This window comes from Cervus elaphus, chromosome 15 (genome assembly GCF_910594005.1).
Source record: "Cervus elaphus chromosome 15, mCerEla1.1, whole genome shotgun sequence".
Taxonomy (NCBI): domain Eukaryota; kingdom Metazoa; phylum Chordata; class Mammalia; order Artiodactyla; family Cervidae; genus Cervus; species Cervus elaphus.
In genome coordinates this window covers 1,729,790-1,752,573 of record NC_057829.1, presented here as the reverse complement: position 1 = coordinate 1,752,573, position 22,784 = coordinate 1,729,790, and the positions used below count along the sequence as shown (strand labels likewise).

At 47.7% G+C, this 22,784-nt stretch overlaps 1 protein-coding gene across 1 annotated transcript; it reads right to left on the bottom strand.

Annotated features, from left to right (window-relative positions):
- Window positions 1-9,180: 9,180 nt before the first annotated feature.
- On the bottom strand, window positions 9,181-21,725 carry LOC122709162 (ral guanine nucleotide dissociation stimulator-like). Its single transcript, XM_043926306.1, has 6 exons — window positions 21,535-21,725; window positions 12,791-12,901; window positions 11,963-12,156; window positions 11,271-11,330; window positions 10,136-10,329; window positions 9,181-9,860 (listed from the first exon to the last, which is right to left on the bottom strand). Exons 1-6 carry the CDS (start codon window positions 21,598-21,600, stop codon window positions 9,670-9,672), a joined length of 816 nt encoding a protein of 271 aa, XP_043782241.1. The 5' UTR covers window positions 21,601-21,725; the 3' UTR covers window positions 9,181-9,669.
- Window positions 21,726-22,784: the final 1,059 nt, after the last annotated feature.

Below are 22,784 nucleotides of genomic sequence, written 5' to 3'. Positions count from 1 at the left end.
CACTGCCATCTTCAGAACTCCCTAATTTATTGTTAGAGCATTCTTAAAAAAAACAGTGGAAAGCCAGAATGATTTTGTCACATACAGACAGCATTAAAAAAAAAAAAAGCTACATAAAAGAAAAAGGCACTACCATCAGCTTAAGGCATACACATGTTCTTATTGCTAACAGGGCAGATCACAACCGCTAGAGATACGACAGCTCCTGGTCCAAACACCCAGACCTCTGATAGCCTGGCCCAGCTCAAAAGAAAGGAGGGGACGGGCTGCGGGAGTGGAGAGAGGAAGGACAACCAGGTACAGCTTTGAATCTAATGCTTCAGCTCTCAGAGAGGGGGGCCTGCTGTTGTTTCATGGAGTCAGGTGAGTGACTGAGTTTCACTCACCTGTGACAGTAGAGGTGGCAACAGATCGGGGATGGAGACACACACACACCTAAACTAGGTCTGTTGATGGATTGTGTCCCCAACAGAAGGCTGACTAGAAAATATCCTACTCACTAAGGAAGTTGTATTGTCTGGGCTCTGAGTGAGAAAGAAAAACACTACCCTAAGGGCAGACAGTTGTAAGCCTGTGTTGCAGACTGAATTTAAGTATGTTTCTACCAAATTTTGGGACTTCCCTGGTGGCTCAGAGGGTAAAGCATCTGCCTGCAATGTGGGAGACCTGGGTTCATTCCTGGGTTGGGAAGATCCCCTGGAGAAGGCAATGGCAACCCACTCCAGTACGCTTGCCGGGAAAATCCCATGGACGGAGACGCCTGGTAGGCTGCAATCCATGGGGTCGCAAAGAGTCGGATACTACTGAGGGACTTCACTTTCACTTTCTTGCTAACAAATTTATATGTTGAAATCTTAGCCCTAAGATGATGTTATTGGGAGGTGGGGTCTTTGGGAGGTGATTAGGTCATTAGGTCATCCCACGACTGGGGCAAATATCTTATTAAAGAGGCCTGAAAGAGCCCCTTTCCTTCTGAGGACACAGAGGATGGACATCGATGCATGCAAAGCAGACCCTCGTGTGTGCATGCGAAGTCACGTCAGTCATGTCTGACTTGGTGACCCTATGGACCATAAGCCCATCAGGATCCTCTGTCCATGGGATTCTCCAGACAAAAATACTGGAGTGGGTTGCCATGCCCTCCTCCAGGGGGTGTTCCCAGCCCAGGGATTGAACCCACATTTCTTATGTCTCCTGCATTGGCAGGCGGGTTCTTTACCACTAGCGCCACCTGGGATCCTCATCAGACCCTAAATCTGCATGAAACTCAATCTGGGACTTCCAGTCTCTGAAACGGTCATAAATAAGTTTCTGTTATTTATGTGCTACCCAACCTATGGGATTTTATTACAGTAGCCCAAATGGAATTATAACCTGGGTTTGGAACAGTCAGAGTCTGACGATGTGTAAGTAAACATAAATCAAACAGGAAAAGGTGTTTGGGTGCAGGGTGGGTAATAACTGGTAAGTAAATGCTTTGTGTCAGGAGGAATGTGAAGGAAATTACACTTAAGAAGAATTCAATGTGTTCATCTACATATGGCCTGAAAATGTGTTTGAGAAATTCTTTTCTGATTAAAAACCAAAAGAAACACTTAACAAAATAGCAATAGAAGAAAATGTTACCTACACACATAGACACACACACACACATATATATATATATATACCACAAATCAAACAGAGATCCACTATCACAAAAGCATGTTCTGATTGCACCATGAACAAGAGTCAGCAGATGCTATACATGAGGATTAAAATCTCAAGGACTTCTGGAAATAGAATAATCTGATAAAACCATATAATAATTTCCTCTAGATGGGCTAAAAGATCAAATGCAAACAGTAAGTGAATAAGATATTGTGAAAAAAATAACAGGAAAATGAGCAAAACAAGATTTTAAAATTTTCTTGAACTAAAACAACATTGCCATGGAAATTGGAACTCCATTGGATGGATTAGGTTGCAGGTTAACCAGGGTTGAAGACAGATTTGGTGAAACAGAATGCTGCAGATAACTAAGGTGATGGAACACAAAGAGAGCAGGTATAGTGAGATGTGTGAGGTATATATAGAGTCTAATGTACATGGGTTTTAGGATGAAAAATAGAAGGAGTGGTAAAGAATCAGATTTGAAGTTCCTATTTTTGTATTTTTATTTTTAACATTTTTTTGGCCCCTCCACAGAGCATGCAAACTCTTAGTCCCCTGACCAGGGACTGAAGCCTTGCCCCTGTAGGGAAGCACACAGTCCTAATGACTGGACCACGAGGGAATTCCCTGAAGCTTTTAGAGTTACTGTGTTGTAGCCATGCGTTCTTGGAAACAAACTCACTCAGAAGGACAATGCAGATAGTGGAGTGCAGTTTATTACAACGGCGGGCCCAAGGCAGAGTCTCCTCTTAGCCAAGGACCCCGACCAGCATTTGTGAAAATCTTTTATACCCCATGTGTAAGTGTGTGAACCCACCACCCCAAATTCCTTGAGACTTACATAAACTAAGGAAGGGTAAATACAATCCCAATAACCCCATCATTCATGTGCCATGTGCTCAGACAGTTAAACAATTAGCTAATAATCAATAAGCATGAGGTTACACTCCGATAGGTACAAAAAATTTATGGCCTGTCTGAAGGAAGGGGTGATATGTGTTCTCTTAGGCGATGAGTAACCTGGATACGATCTTCAAGGTTCCCCTGTCCAGAGGGGGTCTTATCCTCCTGTTGTCATTTCCATAGACACTAAACACAGAGTTCAGAGTCCACTGGAGAGGTGGCTGAGCATGATCAGCATGGACAGGCCTAAGATGGAGTCCAGACCCTTTGAATTCCTTCTTCAACTGGAAAATATAGTTCTGCAGACTGCAGTCCTGAGCTGGAAAAATAAAAGCAAACTCAAACCTCACCTTACAGTATTGGACTGTAGACTATTAAAGACATTTAGAGAATTTATCACAGAGCAGGGAAGGCAGACCAAGAAGTCAGCAGTCACAGTTCAGGGGGAAACACAAAGGAAGAATGGCTTCAGATACCAAGGGAAACATCACAGAAATGGTCTATATATTTTTCACTCTAAACTATCAGTCAAGAATAAAAGCAAAATAAGAACATGTTCAGATAAAAAGACTACGAGGGTTTGATGCCCTAACACTTAAACTAAGAGGGAGGAAGGGTGTATTTAAGGGAGAAGTGAGTGAATCCCAGAAGAAAGGACTGGAATGTGAGACACAGGGAGGCAGGAAATGGGTGGATGCAGGTTTGAGTCAGACAGTATTAACTGTGTGAAGCAACACTCATGGATCAGTAGTAACAATAATCATGACTAATTAGAAGCATACACCTCTGTGGCTCAGTGATGTCCTGGCCATCACCTGCTGCCCTACCATGATTCAAGAAGCCTGAGCTGAGGTTGGAAGCATATCTTTATATAATATATGATCTTTATATATTGATATATATTTTATATATAGATATCTTTATATAATAATCATTTATATCTATCGATATAATTGGTTCAAATGTTTAAAAATTGGGAATTATTATAAAAAGATACATATCTCATTGTATAACAATCTATGTAATATCTATGTAATAAGAATTATACACCATGAACAATTGGGATTTTTCCTGGAATGCAAGAATGTTTCAACCTAGGAAGATACATTGGTTTAATGCACCACACTGATGGAATGCAGGGGAAAAAAACCATGATCATCTCAATCAACGCAGGAAAAGCAATTGAAAAAATTCAACACCCTCTCATGATTAAAAAAAAAAAAAAAAAAAAAAGGTCTACAAACTAGGTTTGAAGGAAATTACCAAAACAGAATTCAAGCCATATATGTAAATGCCACAGCCAACATCACACTCAGTGGCGAAAGACTTCTGATAACTTTTCCTCTGAGATCAGGAAGCATGAAAGAATGCTGGGTTCTACCATTTCTATGCAACATGGCACTGGTAGTTTCAGCCATAGCCATTAGGAAAGACAGATTAATTTTAAAATTTATGAAAAAGTCACTGACATTCAGTGATTTGAAACAAATAAGTAGAATTATCTCTGTTTCCAAACTACACGATCTCATGTGTAAAACTCCTAAGGATGTCCCCAAAATAACATGCAAACTAATACAATCAGCAGTGTCAGGACACAAAGTCAACATTAAAAATTCTGTGCATGTCTATACACTAATATGATGAATCTGTAAAGGAAATTAAGAAAACAGTTTTATTTACAATTACATCAGAAAGAATATGGCAACCCACTCCAGTATTCTTGCCTGGAGAATCCCAGGGACAGAGGAGCCTGGTGGGCTGCTGTCTATGGGGTCGCACAGAGTCGGACACGACTGAATCGACTTAGCAGCAGCAGCAGCAGAAAGAATAAACTACTTAATAATTAACCAAGGAGGTGAAGACTTGTTCAAGGACAACTGTCAAACTTTGCAAAGAGATTAAATGACACAAATTCCATTTTCTTGGATTGGAAAACTTACCACCACTAAGATCTCCATACAATTGATGGCAATTTACACTTCCAATGCAATCTGCATAAAAACCCCATCCTAAATGGAAAACCTCATCCTAAAATTCACTTTACACTAAAAAGACCCCCAAATAGCCAACAATTTTGAGGAAGAAAAACAATGTGGGAGGACGCACGTTTCCTGATTTCAAATCATACTGCAAAACTGGAAGAATCATAACAGCAAATCATAATCATAACTGGCAAAAAGATAGAATTAGAGATCAATGGTACAGAATTCAGAGCCCAGAAACAAAACCTCACATATATTGTCAAATGATTTTTGATAAGGGTGGCAAAATCGGTCAAGGGGGAAAGACAGTGTTGTCCACACAGGGTGCTGGAAGAACCCTTTGATATGAACGTGCAGAAAAAAGCTGAAATCTGCAAACACTGTTTATAAAAGTTAACTGACAAATCAGACATAAAGGTAAGAACTAAAATCCTGAAACTTCTAGAAGCAAACGTGGGACAAATTTCACAGACATATATACATCCATACAGACACAGAGATTTCACAGTTTCCTTGCTTGAGTTTAAAAAAGCCTCCTCCCTTTTTTTTAACCGCTTTCAGTTTTTAACCCCTTTAAGTTATACTAATTGAGCCAAGGCTGTAGTCTCACGTGTTATAGGCTGTGTTTACATTTTAAGGACAAGAAAGAGTTGAAACTGCAAGCTTTCTCTTAGGACTACTTTTTCTCTCAGGGTCAGAATTTTGAAACTGTTTTCTCAAGCCTGCTTTCTCTACAGTTTTAGCATGTCAAGAGAGTTCCATCCTGGCTCTTATAGAGTTAAGATAAGTGCTTACAAGCTCTGCCTTTGTTCCAGTTCTACTGGAAGTCAGCCTGAGTTTCAGTGCATAGCTGTCTGACAAGGGGGCTGTTTGGCTTTGGAGGCATGGTTTCTCATTATTAATTTGGTACCTAAAACAGATATGATCTGATAAACCTTCTGAGGCAAAGTGATAGATCAGATTGCTTCTGCAAATGAATCTAGCTACCTAAGGAGTTACCCTTGGGTCCTTTCTACTCTCTTGTCTCGGTTTCCCTGTGTGGCAGGAAAGCTGCTGTGGGTGCTCAGAACACCTAGAGAGCAGCCCTATCATGTCCCCCAGGTGAGCAGAATTTACTTAATTATTACAGAGAAAAGCCCTGTAGGATCCATAATTGTCAAGAGATTGACCATCAGATACTTCTACTATAGTCACAGTTCTGCGCAAACAGCCAGTTGCCTGAAGAAGCAAACCTTTCTTTGCTTCAGAGCTGAGCAGGCTCAGTGTCTTCTTTCACTAGCAAACGTTGTGTTCAGACATATATACACAGTCTTGCCAATTTAAGCCAAATTTCACTTCACTTCAAGCAGTTCACTCTAAATTCACTCCCTAGGTGCCTGCCGAAAATTCCCCCTGAATCTCTGGCTACGAAATGTACCAGCACCCTCTTAAGACCCTACGTTAAAGAGAAAAACAGCCTGAGTAAAATTCAGAATATCATTTAAAAGAATGCTGTCCAGCTACCAGGAGAATTCAACAAAGCACCTAGGAATACTGAGACGCACATGGGGTTCACAGGACACAAGCTACTACCAAGCTCCTGTCAGTCAGGCAGCTCAGTCATGTCCAAAGTTTTGTGACTCCATGGACTGCAAGATGCCAGGCTTCCCTGTCCATCACCAGAGCTTGCTCATACTCATGTCCATCAAGTTGGTGATGCCACCCAACCATCTCATCTTCTGTCGTCCCCATCTCCTGCTTTCAGTCTTTCCAGCATCAGGGTCTTTTCCAATGAGTCAGTTCTTCCCATCAAGTAGCCAAGTATTAGAACTTCAGCCTCAGCATCAATCATTCTAATGAATATTCAGGACTGATTGCCTTTAGAATTGACTGGTTTGATCTCCTTGCAGTCCAAGGACTCTCAAAGCCTTCTCCAATACCACAAATCAAAAGCATCAATTCTTCGGCACTCAGCTTCCTTTACACTTCAACTCTCACATCCAAACACGACTACTAGAAAAAAACATAGCTTTGGCTGCACATACTTTGTTGGCAAAGTAATGTCTCTGCTTTTCAATATGCTGTCTAGGTTGATCATAATTTTTCTTCCAATGAGCAAGCGTCTTTTAAAATCATGGCTGCAGTCACCATCTGCAGTGATTTTGGAGCCCAAGAAAATAAAGTCTGTCACTGTTTCCATTATTTCCCCATCTATTTGCTATGAAGTGATGGGACCAGTTGCCATAATCTTATTTATCTGAATGTTGAGTCTTAAGCCAGTGTTTTCACCTCCTTCAATTTCATCAAGAGGCTCTTTAGTTCTTCTTCCCTTTCTGCCACAACGGTGGTGTCATCTGCATATCTGAGGTGATTGATATTTCTCCCAGCAATCTTGATTACAGCTTGTGCGTCATCCAGTCCAGCGTTACTCATGCCTCACACCCATCCCCAAGCAACCACTAATCTGTTTACTTCAGAAATGAAAACGTTCTGTATCTGGCTGCTTTTCCTCAGTATCAATGTTTTCAGATTTATAAATAAACTATGAGGGGAGCTCCGCTGAGTTCCTCCTACTATGCCTGTCACTTTCCCAGGACTCGAGGAAGCATGCATTAAGACTTTAAACAATGCCAGCATGGAAAATATAGAACACGGACAGAAGGATGATCCAGGTAATTTCCTAGATGGACTACAAAAGCCTTTTGCAGATTCCCTGAGATTGATCCTGAAAGTGCAGAGGGAGAAATGGTCTCAAAAGAGAGATCTCTCAGTCAGCTTCAGATATGCGTAGTAAGCTACTAAAACAGGCGTATGGACAAAATCAGTCTTAGATAACCTATTGCGACCGGCTCAGACACATTATTATGGCAGAGAGGAATAGGCAGAAAAAGACGAGGAAAGACTGAAATCCCAGCAATGGCTCTCAGATCCACTCTAAAACAGAGGGAGAAAAATGCCCACAGGGACCCAGCTATAAAGGAAGCCTTGCTTTTACTGAAGAAAGTGGAGTTACCTGCGAGAATTGCTCTCGGGCATCTAAGCTGCCACGGGCTCCATGCCCAGTCTGCAAACACCCACACTGCAGAAGGCTGCCCGCTGAGGCGTATGCCCCAGGGATCGGACTCTCAAGGCAATCAGGACCGAAGGTGCCTGGGGCTCCCCACACAGCCTCCTGTGGGAATTCCACCTGAGGAATCCTGGGTCATGACAACTGTGGGGGCCAATCAGTCGATTTCATCTTAGACCACATGGCAACTTTCTCTCTGTGTTTCCTGAAGCCCCTGGCCCACACTCTCCCCGATCCGCTTCCAATATAGAACTGTCTGGATGAAACAAACATTATACTTTCAGCTGTGCTCTAAACTATACTATCTACTATCAAGGAAAATAGTACTTCTGCATTAAAACACAGTGTGAACTTGAACGTGACAATCCCCGTTTCAGAGAGATCTCCTCGCATAGGTACCATGAGTAAATATGGCCCATCTATTCTGCAGATCACAGTCTTGGATGTGGTCCATGTGCAAGTCATCTTCTTCACTCACAGTGCCTCAGCCATTCTTGGGGAAATGTTCCTTATCCATCAGGGCACAAAGTTAAGTGAGTCTGAACCCTCTTCCTCACCGCAGCAAACAGAGGCCCACAGAGCCACTGAGGGGCGCCTTCCAGCTATGACGAGGCCTGGGGTTGCTTGTCACCCAGCTGTAAACCACCCAGGGATGTGGAAGGCTGGGCAGACTCTGTGCAGGCTTTGAAAGCTCCTTGTGTAATCTGTCACTATCCGTTTGGAAAACTGAGGCCCAAATGGGAGAGGGAAAAACCAGGGCTCGGGGCAGGGGCAGAGTCTCAGGCCATCCTCGGCTAGGGCTGCACCACACACACCAACTTGGTTTTGGGAAGTAGAGAGCCAGAAGCCCAGAACATCCCCACTCACCTGGACTAGATGTCTCTGGGTGTCCACACAAATAGACACAACAGTCACACTAACCTCAGAAGAGGGGACAGGAGGGCATTGGGGTCAAAGGAGGAGTGGACCTGGGGTGGCGACAAATGAAAAAGGAGCAAGGCGATGATCACAGACTGGATCTCACGCTGTCTCTGGTGCAGGAACGGACCAGGACTCAGCCGGAGGTCTCTGCCAGTGGCTCCCAGGGCTTTGAGGCTGTGGACTCACCTGAGACACAAGCTGCTTCATTCAGGGGCAGGCCACAAGGGCCTCCTCAGAGGCTTCTTCCCCAGAATGAGCGACCAGGCGGGGGCGAAGTGTGGCAGAGAGGACACTGCAACACTAGTGAAGAATTGGAAATGGAAACACTAATGGAGCACTTCCACCACAGGTCCTCAAAAAGGAAACTAGGCAGTATTCATTAGACGTCCACATTCCACTCCTAAATCACCCCGAAAGAAGTAAACACAGAAAGTCACAAGCCTGCACACAACTGTTCAGAGCAGCGCCATGCACAAGGGCCCACAGGTGAAAATAGTCCGATTGTCCATCAACAGATGAGGGGAGAGGCGAGGGCAGCGCCTTCCCAGACTGCAGGATTATTCGGCGTCAAATAGGACACAGATGCTCTGCAACAGGCAACAGACAACAGACACGGTCATCCTAGTGAATGTTCTCCATGCCACTCACACATACAATTGAAAAACTCATAGAACTCAGTTTCTAATGTCACTTTATCTCACAGAAAAAATAAGTTTGTACATGGAATCAAAAAATCAAAACACATATGAAGAGAGGGAAGTATCGGGGTGGAGACACAGGCGCAGGGCTGGTGCTGGCACAGGGGCAGCACAGCATCTGCCTGGGAAGGCGAGGCTGGCGGACGAAGTGGGAGCAGCTCCAGGGATGTTAGGGCAGGACCTGGCTCCAGGGCCCAAGCTGCTAGCAAAGCTGTGTCTGCTGGGGTCTCTAGAAGCACAGCTGGATAACACCGGAGCCACAGCTGACTGCAACGCACCAAGGAGCTCCAGAGCCGAGGCAGTGCCCTGGCCGAGGTTGGCTTAAGTCTGGGGACCGAGGCTGTAGAAGCAGCACTGGCACAGGATTTCCGGGCAATTCAGGCTCTAAAGGAGGAAGAGAGCTGTTTCTTGGACGTTCTCTGGATCTAGAAGTGGAGCCTGATGGTACCTTTCCTCGCTTCCAAGCCTAAGGGAGAGCGACGGCATGAGCACGCTGTAGCTCTGGGTTTGGAGCCGGCATGTTTATTTGATGCAGTCCTTGAACTTGAATGGGAGCTGGGCTTTGAGCTTGCTCTGACTGTGGAGCTGTGGCAGGTAGTAGGGATGCTGTTGGCTCTAGGTCTGGGGATGTTTCCAGAGCTTCTTCTCCAGCGGGTGCTGTTTCTCCCAGAAGAGAAAACACTGTCAGTAAGACTGCTTGTCCATGGATCTCAGAGACAGGACGCTACTCGCTCCTTAGCCCTGAAATCTCAATCCAAGATGCCACCTCCCCCAGGAAGTCCTCCCAGGCTGCAGTCCAGGGGAATAGTGATCTGAGCCTCCTCAATGCCCCTGGCTTAGCTCCAGCCTCAGGAGGCGCTGCTCTGTGTGGCCCAGCCCCCTCCCTTCCTTCTTCGCCCCCCTCCTCCTCACCCACCCCGAGTCCTCCTCACCATGCCCCTTTGCCCCAGTGGGCTCCAGGGTCTCCCGCTGCGCCAGGAGATGGCGGGCTCGCTGCTCCAGGTCCGAGTCGGGCATGCTGAGCTCAGCGTACGCGAGGAGCATCTTCAGGCAGGGACGGTCTGGGGACTGCAGGAAGTCCTCAGGGTAAAGCTGCAGCCAGGTGCCCAGGATGGAGGCCATGGCCCTGGGCGCGTCACGGGGGCAGCAGAGTCAGAGACCTGGCCTTCCCGCCACACTGCACTCCGGGGCCGCCCTGCGGGGACCCGGGCCTCTGCGCCGTCTGCCCCTGTCCATCCAGAGGTCAGTTCTCCTCCACGCTCCCTCTCACCTGGCTGACCAGGCAGAGGAGGCCTGGACACAGGGGAGGGGCCACCAACGAGCCTGCTCAAGTGACAGCCCTTGATCCACGGCGTGACCATCAGTCCGCTTCCTGAGGGCAGCCTGACAGAGTGCACTGACCCTCCCCTGCCCCGCCCCCTGGTGTCACCACTGCGAGGGCAGGCCGGGCGTCTACTCTGGTCACTGCATCTCGGGAACATGAAGTGGTCCCAGGAGTATCTGGCCCAGGAGGGCACACACAGACTCTGTCATCTGCCCAGGCTTCCTGCGGGCCTCCTAACACCTCAGATTTACCCCTTACATCTAAAGGCTGCCTCCTCCCCTAGGGACGTGCCTTCATCTCCTCCAGTCACTAACACTCATCCTTTACCAGCGAGGGCTCGGCTGTCCCCTGAGTGTCAATAGGTCCCCTGAGCACCAGCTGAGCAACCCCAGCTGAGGTTCCACCAGACAGTGAGCAGGATGCTCTCCACGCTGTGTGTTCTGGGTCCCAGGATCGGGGGGAGAGGCGGGACTGGGATAGACAGGGGACGGGTGCGGACTCTCATGGAGTGGACTGTGACCTCTGCCCTACCAGATGCTCCTCAGAGCACCCCAGACCCCTCCACAGCTCGCTTGGCCTCCTTTCCCCTTTTCCAGGAGAAGCCCCCCAGACCTTGGCCCCCAGTAGGATCCACACTATGTGAGATCCAGGATTCTGCTAGCCCTGCCCATCCAGCAACCCCATTACTCCTGGCAGCTCTCTGGGGAAGGGGGTCGCTCCCTCTTGAATCACAATCCACTCACATTTTCAGCTGGTGCAGGGGTCCACCATCCTCATCGCAGTAAGGGAGGATGCATCCGTACCTACAGGAGGCCAGGAAGGTGTGTAACATGGACAGTACTGGAGACACGCCCCAATGTGATGGACAGTGCGACTGGGTTCCCCGTCTCCCCCAGCCCCTCGCCCCGAGAGAACTGAAGCCCTGGGGGGCAGGACTGCTCTCTGCCCGAAGCGTTATATGATGCTTGTGCCTACAAAAGTGCCTGCGCCTTGGGCACCTTCCTCTATATTTCAAGAGCGAAAGAGCCCAACCAGCCCCTTCCGAGTGCCTGGGGCACACTGGTCACTCCCAGGGACCCCTGCTCTCACTCACCCAGGACAGGGCACCTCTCACACCTCACCTTGCCATTGGGAAAATGCTTTGGGCCAAAGTCAAAGGCGCAGAGATATCCGAGACAGAGGCTTCCTCGAGGTGAGGAGGAACGTGATGACTCAGCACAACCCCAGCCTTTCCAGGGGACCAGGTTCCCGAAAGCATTTTGCGGGACGCACCCACTTAGTGCCCACAGTCACCCTGGGGGCTTCTCCTCCCTTTCCCCTCGCGTGCAGAAGGGGCCAAGTGGGGCTCAGAGCGGTGGACGGACATTCCCACGATTCACAGCTGGAAGGTGGCCGGGTCCCCCTGAGTCCCCAGTTCGGGAGGGGAAGTGCTCACCTCGTGAAGAGAAGGTCCAGCACCTGCTGGGGGGTCCCAAAAGCCCTGTAGGTGCCCAGGAATGTGGGGAGGTAGGAGGGGTCACGGCCCAGGAAGGCAGGCACCAGGTTGCCCACCAGCATCTCCAGTCTGCGTCTCTGGACGCTCCACACCCTGCAGGTCTCATTCCTGTCCCCCGCGGACACACTTTCCCTCTGGGGTGGAGCACAGCAGAGAGACGAGTCAGAGGCAGCACCAAAGACTCCAGGAAAGCAGGGGCTGGAGCTCAGACTGAGTCCCCAAGCGTCCAGGACTCAGGGCGGGAGGAGGGGCAGGAGTGCCCTCCGCAGGATAAACATCCTGGCATCACGAGTGAACTGGCGCTGGGCCATGGTTACGTGTGTGAGCGTCTCGGGGCACTTTGTATTGGACAGCTCCCCGGGTGTTAACTGCATCATCCCTGTGGTGGTGTCCAAAACTTCCCATTCTGTGGATGAGAACTGGGGTGAGAGGGGCTGATCCTGGGGTGAGAGACTTCAGGATTCTCAGGCCCACATGGATCCCTAGGGATGGAGTTAGTACAGGGTAAACTGTAGAAAAATGCAGACAGGCTCCTTGGGGACATTAAGTGAAATCCTATCACAATCTCCTTCTGAGATTCCCACATGTAAGTGAACAGTGATTTTGCATCTGGACAAGTCAGGGCCTGGGCCGCAAGGGCGCTTCACAGAGCTGACAGTGTCAGGTTCCTCTGGGAGCAGGACTCCAGGAGGGACCCAGGGGCGGGCCAGGGTGGCTCTGGGATCCAGAACTTCCTGGGGGTCAGGCCTCCTCCCACCTGGCACTCACCCTGTGCCCTCCCTGGGCTCTGTGGCTGGTGTGGGGCTCCTGCCCCTCGTGCAGGGATGTGGAGCAGGGGGCTCCGAGGACCGGCTCCTGTCTGTAGTCCCGTGAGGAGCCCTGTGAACAAGTGCCCGGCAGCCGGGCAGAAAGTCTCAGGCCGCCGGCCAGCCGTGTGTGGTGCTTCTCGGACCCCAGACATCTCCCCTCCAGACACACGCCCACCACTCTCTGCACAGACCTCCACCGAGGATGCAGACACCCGACCACCCGACAGTCCTGGGTCCACACTGGCACAGAGAAGACCACCTCAGGGATCCTGTTTCCCCACTGCCAGCCCGTCCTCAGCTGTGACCGTGACAGGACCCCTAGGTCACCACGTGCCCACCAACCTGCTCCTGCCCAGAGGGAGAACCTCCCCTCAAGCCCCACTTCCCCGCCCATGGAGATGAGGGTGGCTGGCGCTGCCCAGGGAGGGCTCCCAGTAGCGGCCAGGCCTGGTGTGGCCAGCTCTAGGTCGACTGGGGTTACCTTAGGTGACCTCCTGGTAAGGGACCAGAGGCATCCAGGTTGAGCGCTGAACCGCCTGAAACATCTGAACAACCTCTCCCTCCAGGGTTTCCTGAAGCAGAAGCCCTGGCCAGTCGAGACACAGCTGGAGAACATCCTTCTGGATGAAGACTCTCCAGCCGAGTGAGCCCCAACTGGCTGTGGCACTGTTGCTAGAAGGTGGGTGCCTGGTTACAGGGTTCCGAGTTCTGTTAGGGTCTGCCATCCAGGAAGTGACTTCACCACCCGGGGGCCCTTCCTTGGGTTGACAGTGGACACCCCTGCACATAGCCCTCGGGATCCTGACCGCTCACCCCTCACCCACGCAGCCCCGGGCCTCACACGCTTGCACCACACAGCCCTCCACACGGCTCCCGGGCAGGCTGTGTGTGCAGCTCTGAGGAGACAGACCTGGGCCCAGACTCACCTCCCGCTTCCCACCTGTTCTCCGTCCTCCAGGACAGAGTCCCTGTCTCTCAACACCTGTCGGTGTCCCCACCTGCACACCGGGGATGATACCCACATGGACTTCTAGGGATGTCCTCAGACATAGGTGGGACAAGACCTGGAAAGTATGGGAGTCCGTGTCTCAGGCAGGCAGTGCCTCCAGCCCCTGTATGTTCGTCTTATTACCGTCCTCCTATCTGTCCCTCTTCTGGTGCCAACCCACAGTCCTTTTCGTATTCACTGTGCTTGGGTGTGTGTGTGTGTGTGTCGGTATCTGTGATCAGTGTCTAGAGGCCAGAGGAACACTGCCCCCAAATAGGGAGGCATGGTAAGAGAATTCTAGGATCTAAGGCTATCTAATTTCTAATGGACTAAAAGCTTGAACAGAACTACTGAAACCATTTACCTCCTAGAAAGAAAGGGCTCCTGTGTTCCTGTCCATCAGTCTTGGCAGTGAAGTTTGCGTGTGATTCCAAAAGCAAAAGAAGCGAAAGGAAAAGTGAACAAGTGAGACTGCATCCAACTCGAAAGCCTCGGCATGGGGAACCATCAATAAACTGAGAAATGAAGTATGAACTGGAGGACATATTGGCAATTGTCATGTCCAATAAGGGTTCGTATCCAAAGTATAAAAAAAGGCACACAATTCAAAGGCAAAGAAGCACTCAAGGAATCTGATTGAGAAATGGGGGTAAGTTCTGATTTGTCTGCGAAGGCCTTACAAATACCTCAGAAATGAAGAGAAACAAAACACCCGTAAGACAAGGAAAGATATACCCATCTTCAATCAGAGTTCCAAAAAGTATTCAAGACAGATAAGAAACCTTAAGTGAAAAATGCAAAGAGATAGAGGAAAGCAATCGAATGGGAAAGACCTGAGATTTCCTCATGACAATTAGACATACTAAGGGAATATTTCATGCAAAGATAGGCACAATAAAGAACAGATACAGTATGGAGCTAACAGAAGCAGAAGATATAAAGAAGAGGCAAGAACACACAAAAGCGGTACACAGAAAAAGGTATGAATGACCTGGACAACTACGATGGGGGTGGTCACTCACCTAGAGCCAGACATCCTTGAGTATGAAGTCAAGTGGGTCTAAGGAAGCATTACTACACATAAAGCGTGTAGAGGGGATAGTCCCTCCACTGAGTTCTTGAAGATGTTGCTGTGAAAGTGCTGCACTCAACATGCCAGCCAATTTGGAAAACTCGGCAGTAGCCGCAGGGCTGGAAAAGTTCAGTTTTCATTCCAATCCCGCAAGAGAATCTTCAAACTACCGCATAACTGTGCTCATTTCACAGGCTACCAAGTTCATGCTCAAAATTCTTCGAGCTAGGTCAACAGCAAATGAACCAAGAGATTCCCGATGACCACTTGGATTTCAAAAAGGCAGAGGAACAGGAGATCAAATTGCCAACAGCCACTGGATCATAGAAAAGCAGATAATTCCAGAGAAACATCTACTTCTGCTTCACTGATGACACAGAACAAAGCCTTTGACTCTGTGGATCATAACAAACGCTGGAAAATTCTTCCAGAGCGGGGAGTAGCAGAAAACCGTACCTGCCTCCTGCAAGAACTGTATACAGGTCAAGAGGCAACACTTAGAAATGGGCATGGAACGACAAACTGGGTCAAATTTGGGAAAGGAGAACATCAAGGCTGTATATTGTCACCCTGCTTATTTAACTCCGAGGCACAGGACATCATGCTAAATGCTGGGATGGATGAAGCACAAGCTGAAATCCAGACTGCCTGGAGAATCATCGGTAATCTCAGATATGCAGATACCACCGCCCTCATCGCAGATGGTATGATCACTCACCTAGAGCACATGGTATGATCACTCACCTAGAGCCAGACATCTTGGCATGCGAAGTCAAGAAGGCCTTAGGAAGCATCACTATGAACAAAGCTAGCGAAGGGGACGGATTCCAGGGGAACGATCGCAAGTCCTAAAAGACGAGGCTGTGAAAGTGCTGCACTCAATATGCCTGCAAATTTGGAAAACTCAGCAGTGGCCACAGGACAGGAAAAGGTCAGTTTTGATTCCGGTTCCAAAGAAAGGCAATGGCAAAGAATGCTAAAACTACTGCACAATTGCACTCATCTCACACGCTAGCAAAGTAATGCTCCAAATTCTCCAAGCCAGGCTTCAACTGTACGTGAACCAAGAGCTTCCAGATGTTCAAGTTGGATTCAGAAAAGCCAGAGGAATCAAAGATCAGATTGCCAACATCCGTTGGATCATGGAAAGAGCAAGAGAATGCCAGAAAAACATCTACTTCTGCTTTATGGACTATGCCAAAGGCTTTGACTGTGTGGGATCAAAACAAACTGTGGAAAATTCTTCAAGAGATGGGGATACGGGCCCACCTGATCCGGCCTCCAGAGAACTCTGTATGCAGGTCGAGAATCAACAGTTTGAACTGGACATGGGCCAAGAGACTCGTTCCAAATCAGGAAAGGAGTACGTCAAGGCTGTATAGTGTCACCCTGCTTCTTTAACTGACATGCAGAGGACATCATGAGAAACGGTGGACTAGATGAAGCACAAGATGGAATCAAGATTGTGGAGAGAAATATCAATCACCTCAGATGCATAGACGACACCCTTATGGCAGAAAGCAAAGAGCCTCTTGATGAAAGTGAAAGAGCAGAGTGAAAATGTTGGCTTAAAACTCAACATTCAAAAAAGTAAGATCATGGCATCTGGTCCCATCACTTCACTGCAAATAAATGGGGAAACAGTGGAAAGAGTGACTGACTTTATCCTTTGGAGCTCCAAAATCTCTGCAGGTGGTGACTGCAGCTATGAAATTAGAAGACGCTTGCTCCTTGGCAGAAAACTTATGCCGTAACCTAGACAGCATATGAAAAAGCAGAGACATACTTTGCCAATGAATGTCTGTCTACTCAAAGTTATGGTTTCTCCAGCAGTCACGTGTGGATGTGACAGCTGGACTGCAGAGACAGCTGAGCGCCAAAGAATTGATACGTTTGAACTGTGGGGCTGGAGAAGACTCTTGACAGTCCCTTGGACTGCAAGGAGATCACACCAGTCCATCCGAAAGGACGTCAGTCCTGAATATTCACTGGAGGGACTTGTACTAAAGCTGAAACTCCAATATGTTGGCCACCTGATGCCAAGAACTGACCCTGATGCTAGGGAAGGTTGAAGGGGGGTGGGGAAGGGGACATCAGAATACGAGATGGTTGGATGCGGTCACTGTCTCGATGGACACGAATTTGAGTAAACTCCGGGATTTGTTGATGGACAGGGAGGCCAGGCGTGCTGCCGTCCATGAGGTCGCAAAGAGCGGGGCACGACTGAGCGACTGAACGGAACTGAATGGCAGAAAGAGAAGAGTAACGCAAGAGCCTCTTGATGAAGGTGAAAGAGGGCAGTGAAAAAGCTGGCTTGAAACTCAACATTGAAAACGCTAAGTTCATGGCATCCAGAGTTCATCACTTCGGTCAAATAGATAGGGAAAGAACGGCAACAGTGACGGACTTACTTTTCTTGGGCTCCAAAATCACTGTGGATGGTGACTGCAGCCATGAAATGAAAAGACACTAGCTCCTTGGAAGAAAAGCTATGACAGACCTACACAGCATCTTAAAAGAAGGCATGGGCATCACTTGGCTGACAAAGGTCCACGTCGTCAAAGCTATGGTTACTCCACTAGTCATGCATGGATGTGACAGCCGGACCACAAAGAAGGCTGAGCACCAAAGAACTGTTGCTTTTGAACTGTGGTGGTGGCGAAGACTATGATGAGTCCACTGTGCTGCAAGGAGATCAAACCAGTCAACCCTAAAGGAAATGAACCCTGAATATTCATTGGAAGGACTGATGCTGAACCAGAAGCTCCAATACTTTGGCCACCTGATGCCAAGAACAAACTCACTGGAAAAGACCCTGATTGGGAAATACTGAGGGCAGAAGGAGAAGAGGAGTCACAGAAGATGAGATGGTTGCATGGCATCATCGACTCATCGGACAGAGGTCTGAGCAGACTCTGGGAGACAGTGAAGGACAGGGAAGCCGGGGATGCTGCAGTCCATGGGCTCATAAAGAGTCAGACACTACTGAGCGAATGAACCACAAGACATTTCTCCAAAGAAGACACGTGCATGTTCAACAAGTACAGGAAGAGATGTTCAACATCGTTAATCATCACACACATGCAAATAAAAGCCACAATGGGATAGAGATTGGCCATCATCAGAAAGAACACAGTTATGAAATCTTGACCAGGATGGAGAGTACAGGGAACCTTCGTCAACTGCGCTTGGAACGAAAATTGGTGTAGCTGGTATGGAAGGCACTATGGAGTTTCCTCAAAACACTAAAAACAAAACTACTGTGTTATGCATCAATTCCATGACTGAATATATATATTAGAAGAAAACGAATAAACCAGTTAGAAAAGATATGTGCATCCGAATACACATAGCAGCATTTCTTTCAATAGCCAAGTCATAAAAACAATCTAGGTGTGCAGCAGTAGATGAATGGAAATATGGGCGTACAGTACATCCATCTACAATCATTGATTGAATTTGGATGACGTTTGTTTTCCAGGAATTGACTCATATAGCCTAACATGTTAACCATAGAGGTATGAAAGTTTTCATTCTTTTGTATAATTCTTTTCTGAACAGTATTGATCTTATTCAGAATAAGCTCATTTTTATCGGCTTGGCAGTGTCCATCTAATTTCCAGAGAGACTATAATTTCATGTTCCAAAACCAAAATTTACTTGACTCCATCAAACATAGTGTTTGTACTCTGATTGTTTTATTAATACTTCGTATTTCTACGTTGAATCCCTCCTCCATTTCCATTGTTTAAAGTTTTGTCTTCAAACCCCAGCTACAATAAATGTGCTTTGTAATTACAATTTTGAAAGGTAAGGGGAAAAGATCATGTTTTTATTAAAGAAAAAAAAAATCACAGCTGCCGTAAATGGAAGGAAAGGACACCAGAAATATTCAGTTCAGGTCAGTTCCGACGCTCAGTCGTGTCCAACTCTGCAACCCCAGGAATCGCAGCATCCCAGGCCTCCCTGTTCATCACCAACTCCCGGAGTCTACCCAAACCCATGTCCATCGAGTCGGTGATGCCATCTAGCCATCGCATCCTCTGTCGTCCCCTTCTCCTCCTGCCCCCAATCCCTCCCAGCATCAGGGGTCTTCTCCAAAGAGTCAACTCTTCGCATGAGATGGCCAAAGTATTGGAGTTTCAGCTTCAGCATCAGTCCTTCCAATGACCAGCCAGGACTGATCTCCTTTAGGATGGCCTGGTTGGATCTCCTTGCAGTCCAACGGACTCTCAAGAGTCTTCTCCAACACCACAGTTCCAAAGCATCCATTCTTCGGCGCTCAGTTTTCTTCACCGTCCAACTCTCACATCCATACATGACTACTGGAAAAACCACAGCCTTGACTAGACAGACCTTTGTTGCCAAAGGAATGTCTCTGCTTTTTTTTTTTTTTTAACTTTATTACATAAATTTTCAAACATAGGCAAAAACAGAGAGAGTATTGTAGTGACCTCCCAGCTTCATGCACTAGTCACCAACTTAATTATGAACACAGGCAGACCTTATTGTGTCTGTTACCTTCCTGTGTACACTGCTTGTATTATATAATTTCTTCTATGACTGCTTTGGTTTGTCTCTGAAACAACAGACCCTTCATCCCACCCCAAAACCATGATACCATTATCAGTCCATGACAACTAATACTTCCTTCCTTTCTTTTTTTCATTTGTTGTTTGGTTCCGTCAGGCCTCAGTCACATCACGTGGAATCTTTCATTGCCGTGAACAGACTCTCTTGTGGCATGGGGGCTTCAGTAGTGTGGCCTGCTGGCTTTGCTGCTTTGTGACGTGTGGGATCTTAGTTCCTTGACCAAGGATTGGATCCTAGTTCCCTGACCAGGGATTGAACCCATGCCCCTGCATTGCAAGGCAGATTCTTAACCACTGGACCACCAGGGGGAAGTCCCAATGATTTCTTTTCTTTTCTTTTCTTTTTTTTTTTTTTTTTTTATTAGATGGAGGCTAATTACTTCATAACATTTCAGTGGGTTTTGTCATACATTGATATGAATCAGCCATAGAGTTATACGCATTCCCCATATCTAGGTTGGTCATAACTTCCTTCCAAGGAGTAAGCCTCTTTTAATTTCATGGCTGCAATCACCATCTGCAGTGATTTTGGAGCCCAAGAAAATGAAAACTGACACTGTTTCCCCATCTATTTCCCAGGAAGTGATGGGACCAGATGCCATGATCTTCGTCTTCTGAAGGTTGAGCTTTAAGGCAACTTTTTCACTCTCCTCTTTCTCTTTCATCAAGAGGCTTTTTAGCTCCTCTTAAATTTCTGCCATAAGGGTGGTACCATCTGCATATCTGAGGTTATTGACATTTCTTCCAGCAATCTTGATTCCAGCTTGTGCTTCTTCCAGCCCAGCGTTTCTCATGATGAACTCTGCATATATGTTAAATAAGCAGGGTGACCACATCCAGCCTTGATGGACTCCTTTTCCAATTTGGAACCAGTCTGTAGTTCCATGTCCAGTTCTAACTGTTGCTTCCCGACCTGCATACAGGTTTCTCAAGAAATGAGGTGGTAACAAATGATGGCTAGAATCCTGTCTTTTTAAATGTATGAGACAAGAAGTTAAAAGGAACCACATACAAAGAATATAAAAATTAAAAAAAATAGAATAGAAAAACAGAAAAAAAGTGTTACAAAAATTCAAATCTGAGGAACTGCCATGCTCAGTAAATCTCAAAACACATCCCTGACCTTACCGAATCAGAAGACAAAGCGCGTTTGGAATGACTTTCAGCCACTGATATTATGGAAAGGTTTATAAAGGGTCACATGCCTTACCAGGAATGAAACACTCCTCTTTCCCAATAGAAACCTGCAACCACCTTTAAGTGGAAGTGCTAAGCACAGCTCTTTTTTCTTTTTTCTTCTTCTTATTTTTGGTTTCAACTACATGCTAGGGCACTGAGTGGATAATTGCAGGAACGTGGATTGTATGGAGGAGCCATCTTACCCATGCCATCAGCTTTCTCCCAATTAATCCAATGATCTAAGATGCTGGGGGCTGAGAAGGCTTTTTCACAGAGAGACTCGTGACAAACTCATGTTATGTAGTAGTTACCCATCATGGACCCGTATGAAGCACTTGAAAATCAAAGACTTCACCTGATGATGCTTTCGTCAAGAGGAGGGAAGGCTCCTTCTCAGCTATCACCCATTTTGTATCAAGCTTTCCCACTTCCAGAGCCTGAGAGTTCCTGGCACTGGCTCCACGCCCAGTCTGCAAACACCCACACTGCAGAAGGCTGCCCTCCGAGGCGGAGGCCCCAGGGATCGGCCTCTCAAGGCAATCAGGACCGAAGGTGCCTGGGGCTCCCCACACAGCCTCCTGTGGGAATTCCACCTGGGGAATCCTGGGCCATGAAAACTGCGGGGGCCAATCAGTCGACTTCATCTTAGACCACAGGGGAACTTTCTCTCTGTGTTTCCTGAAGCCCCTGGCCCACTCCCTTTCCGATCCGCTTCCATAATGGGACTGTCTGGATGAGCCAAACATTATACTTTCAGCTGTGCTCTAAACGACAATATCCACTATCAAGGAAAATAGTACTTCTGCGTTAAAACACAGTGTGAACTTGAACTTGACAATCCCCGTTTCAGAGAGATCTCCTCGCATAGGTACCGTGAGTAAAGATGGCCCGTCTATTCTGCAGATCACAGTCTTGCAAGTGGTCCATGTGCAAGTCATCTTCTTCACTCACAGTGCCTCAGCCGTTCTTGGGGAGATGTTCCTTATCCTTCAGGGCACGAAGTTAAGTGAGTCTGAACCCTCTTCCTCACCGCAGCCAAGAGAGGCCCACAGAGCCACTGAGGGGCGCCTTCCAGCTATGACCAGGCCTGGGGTTGCTTGTCACCCAGCCGTAAATCACCCAGGGATGTGGAAGGCTGGGCAGACTCTGTGCAGGCTTTGAAAGCTCCTTGTGTAATCTGTCACTATCCGTTTGGAAAACTGAGGCCCAAATGGGAGAGGGAAAAACCAGGGCTCGGGGCAGGGGCAGAGTCTCAGGTCATTCTCGGCTAGGGCTGCACCACACACACCAGCTTGGCTCTGGGAAGTAGAGAGCCAGAAGCCCAGATCATCCCCACTCACCTGGACTAGATGTCTCTGGGTGTCCACACAAATAGACACAACACTCACACTAACCTCAGAAGAGGTGACAGGAGGGCATTGAGGTCAAAGGAGGAGTGGACCTGGGGTGGCAACAGATGAAAAAGAACGAAGGCGATGATCACAGACTGGATCTCACGCTGTCTCTGGTGCAGGAACGGACCAGGACTCAGCCGGAGGCCTCTGCCAGTGTCTCCCAGGGCTTTGAGGCTGTGGACTCACCTGAGACACAAGCTGCTTCATTCAGGGGCAGGCCACAAGGGCTTCCTCAGAGGCTTCTTCCCCAGAATGAGGGACCAGGCGGGGGGAACTGTGGCAGAGAGGACACTGCAACACTAGTGAAGAATTGGAAATGGAAACACTAATGGAGCACTTCCATCACAGGTCCTCAAAAAGGCAACTAGACGGTATTCAGTAGACGCTCACATTCCGCTCCTACATCACCCCGAAAGAAGTAAACACAGAAAGACACAAGCCTGCACACAACTGTTCAGAGCAGCGCTATGCACAAGAGCCCACAGGTGAAAATAGTCCGACTGTCCATCAACAGATGAGGGGAGAGGCGAGGGCAGCGCCTTCCCAGACTGCAGGATTATTCGGCGTCAAATAGGACGCAGATGTTCTGCAACAGACAACAGACATGGTCATCCTAGTGAAGGTTCTCCATGCCACTCACACATACAATTGAAAAACTTATAGAATTCATTTTCTAAGGTCACTTTATCTCACAGGAAAAATAAGTTTGTACATGGAATCAAAAAATC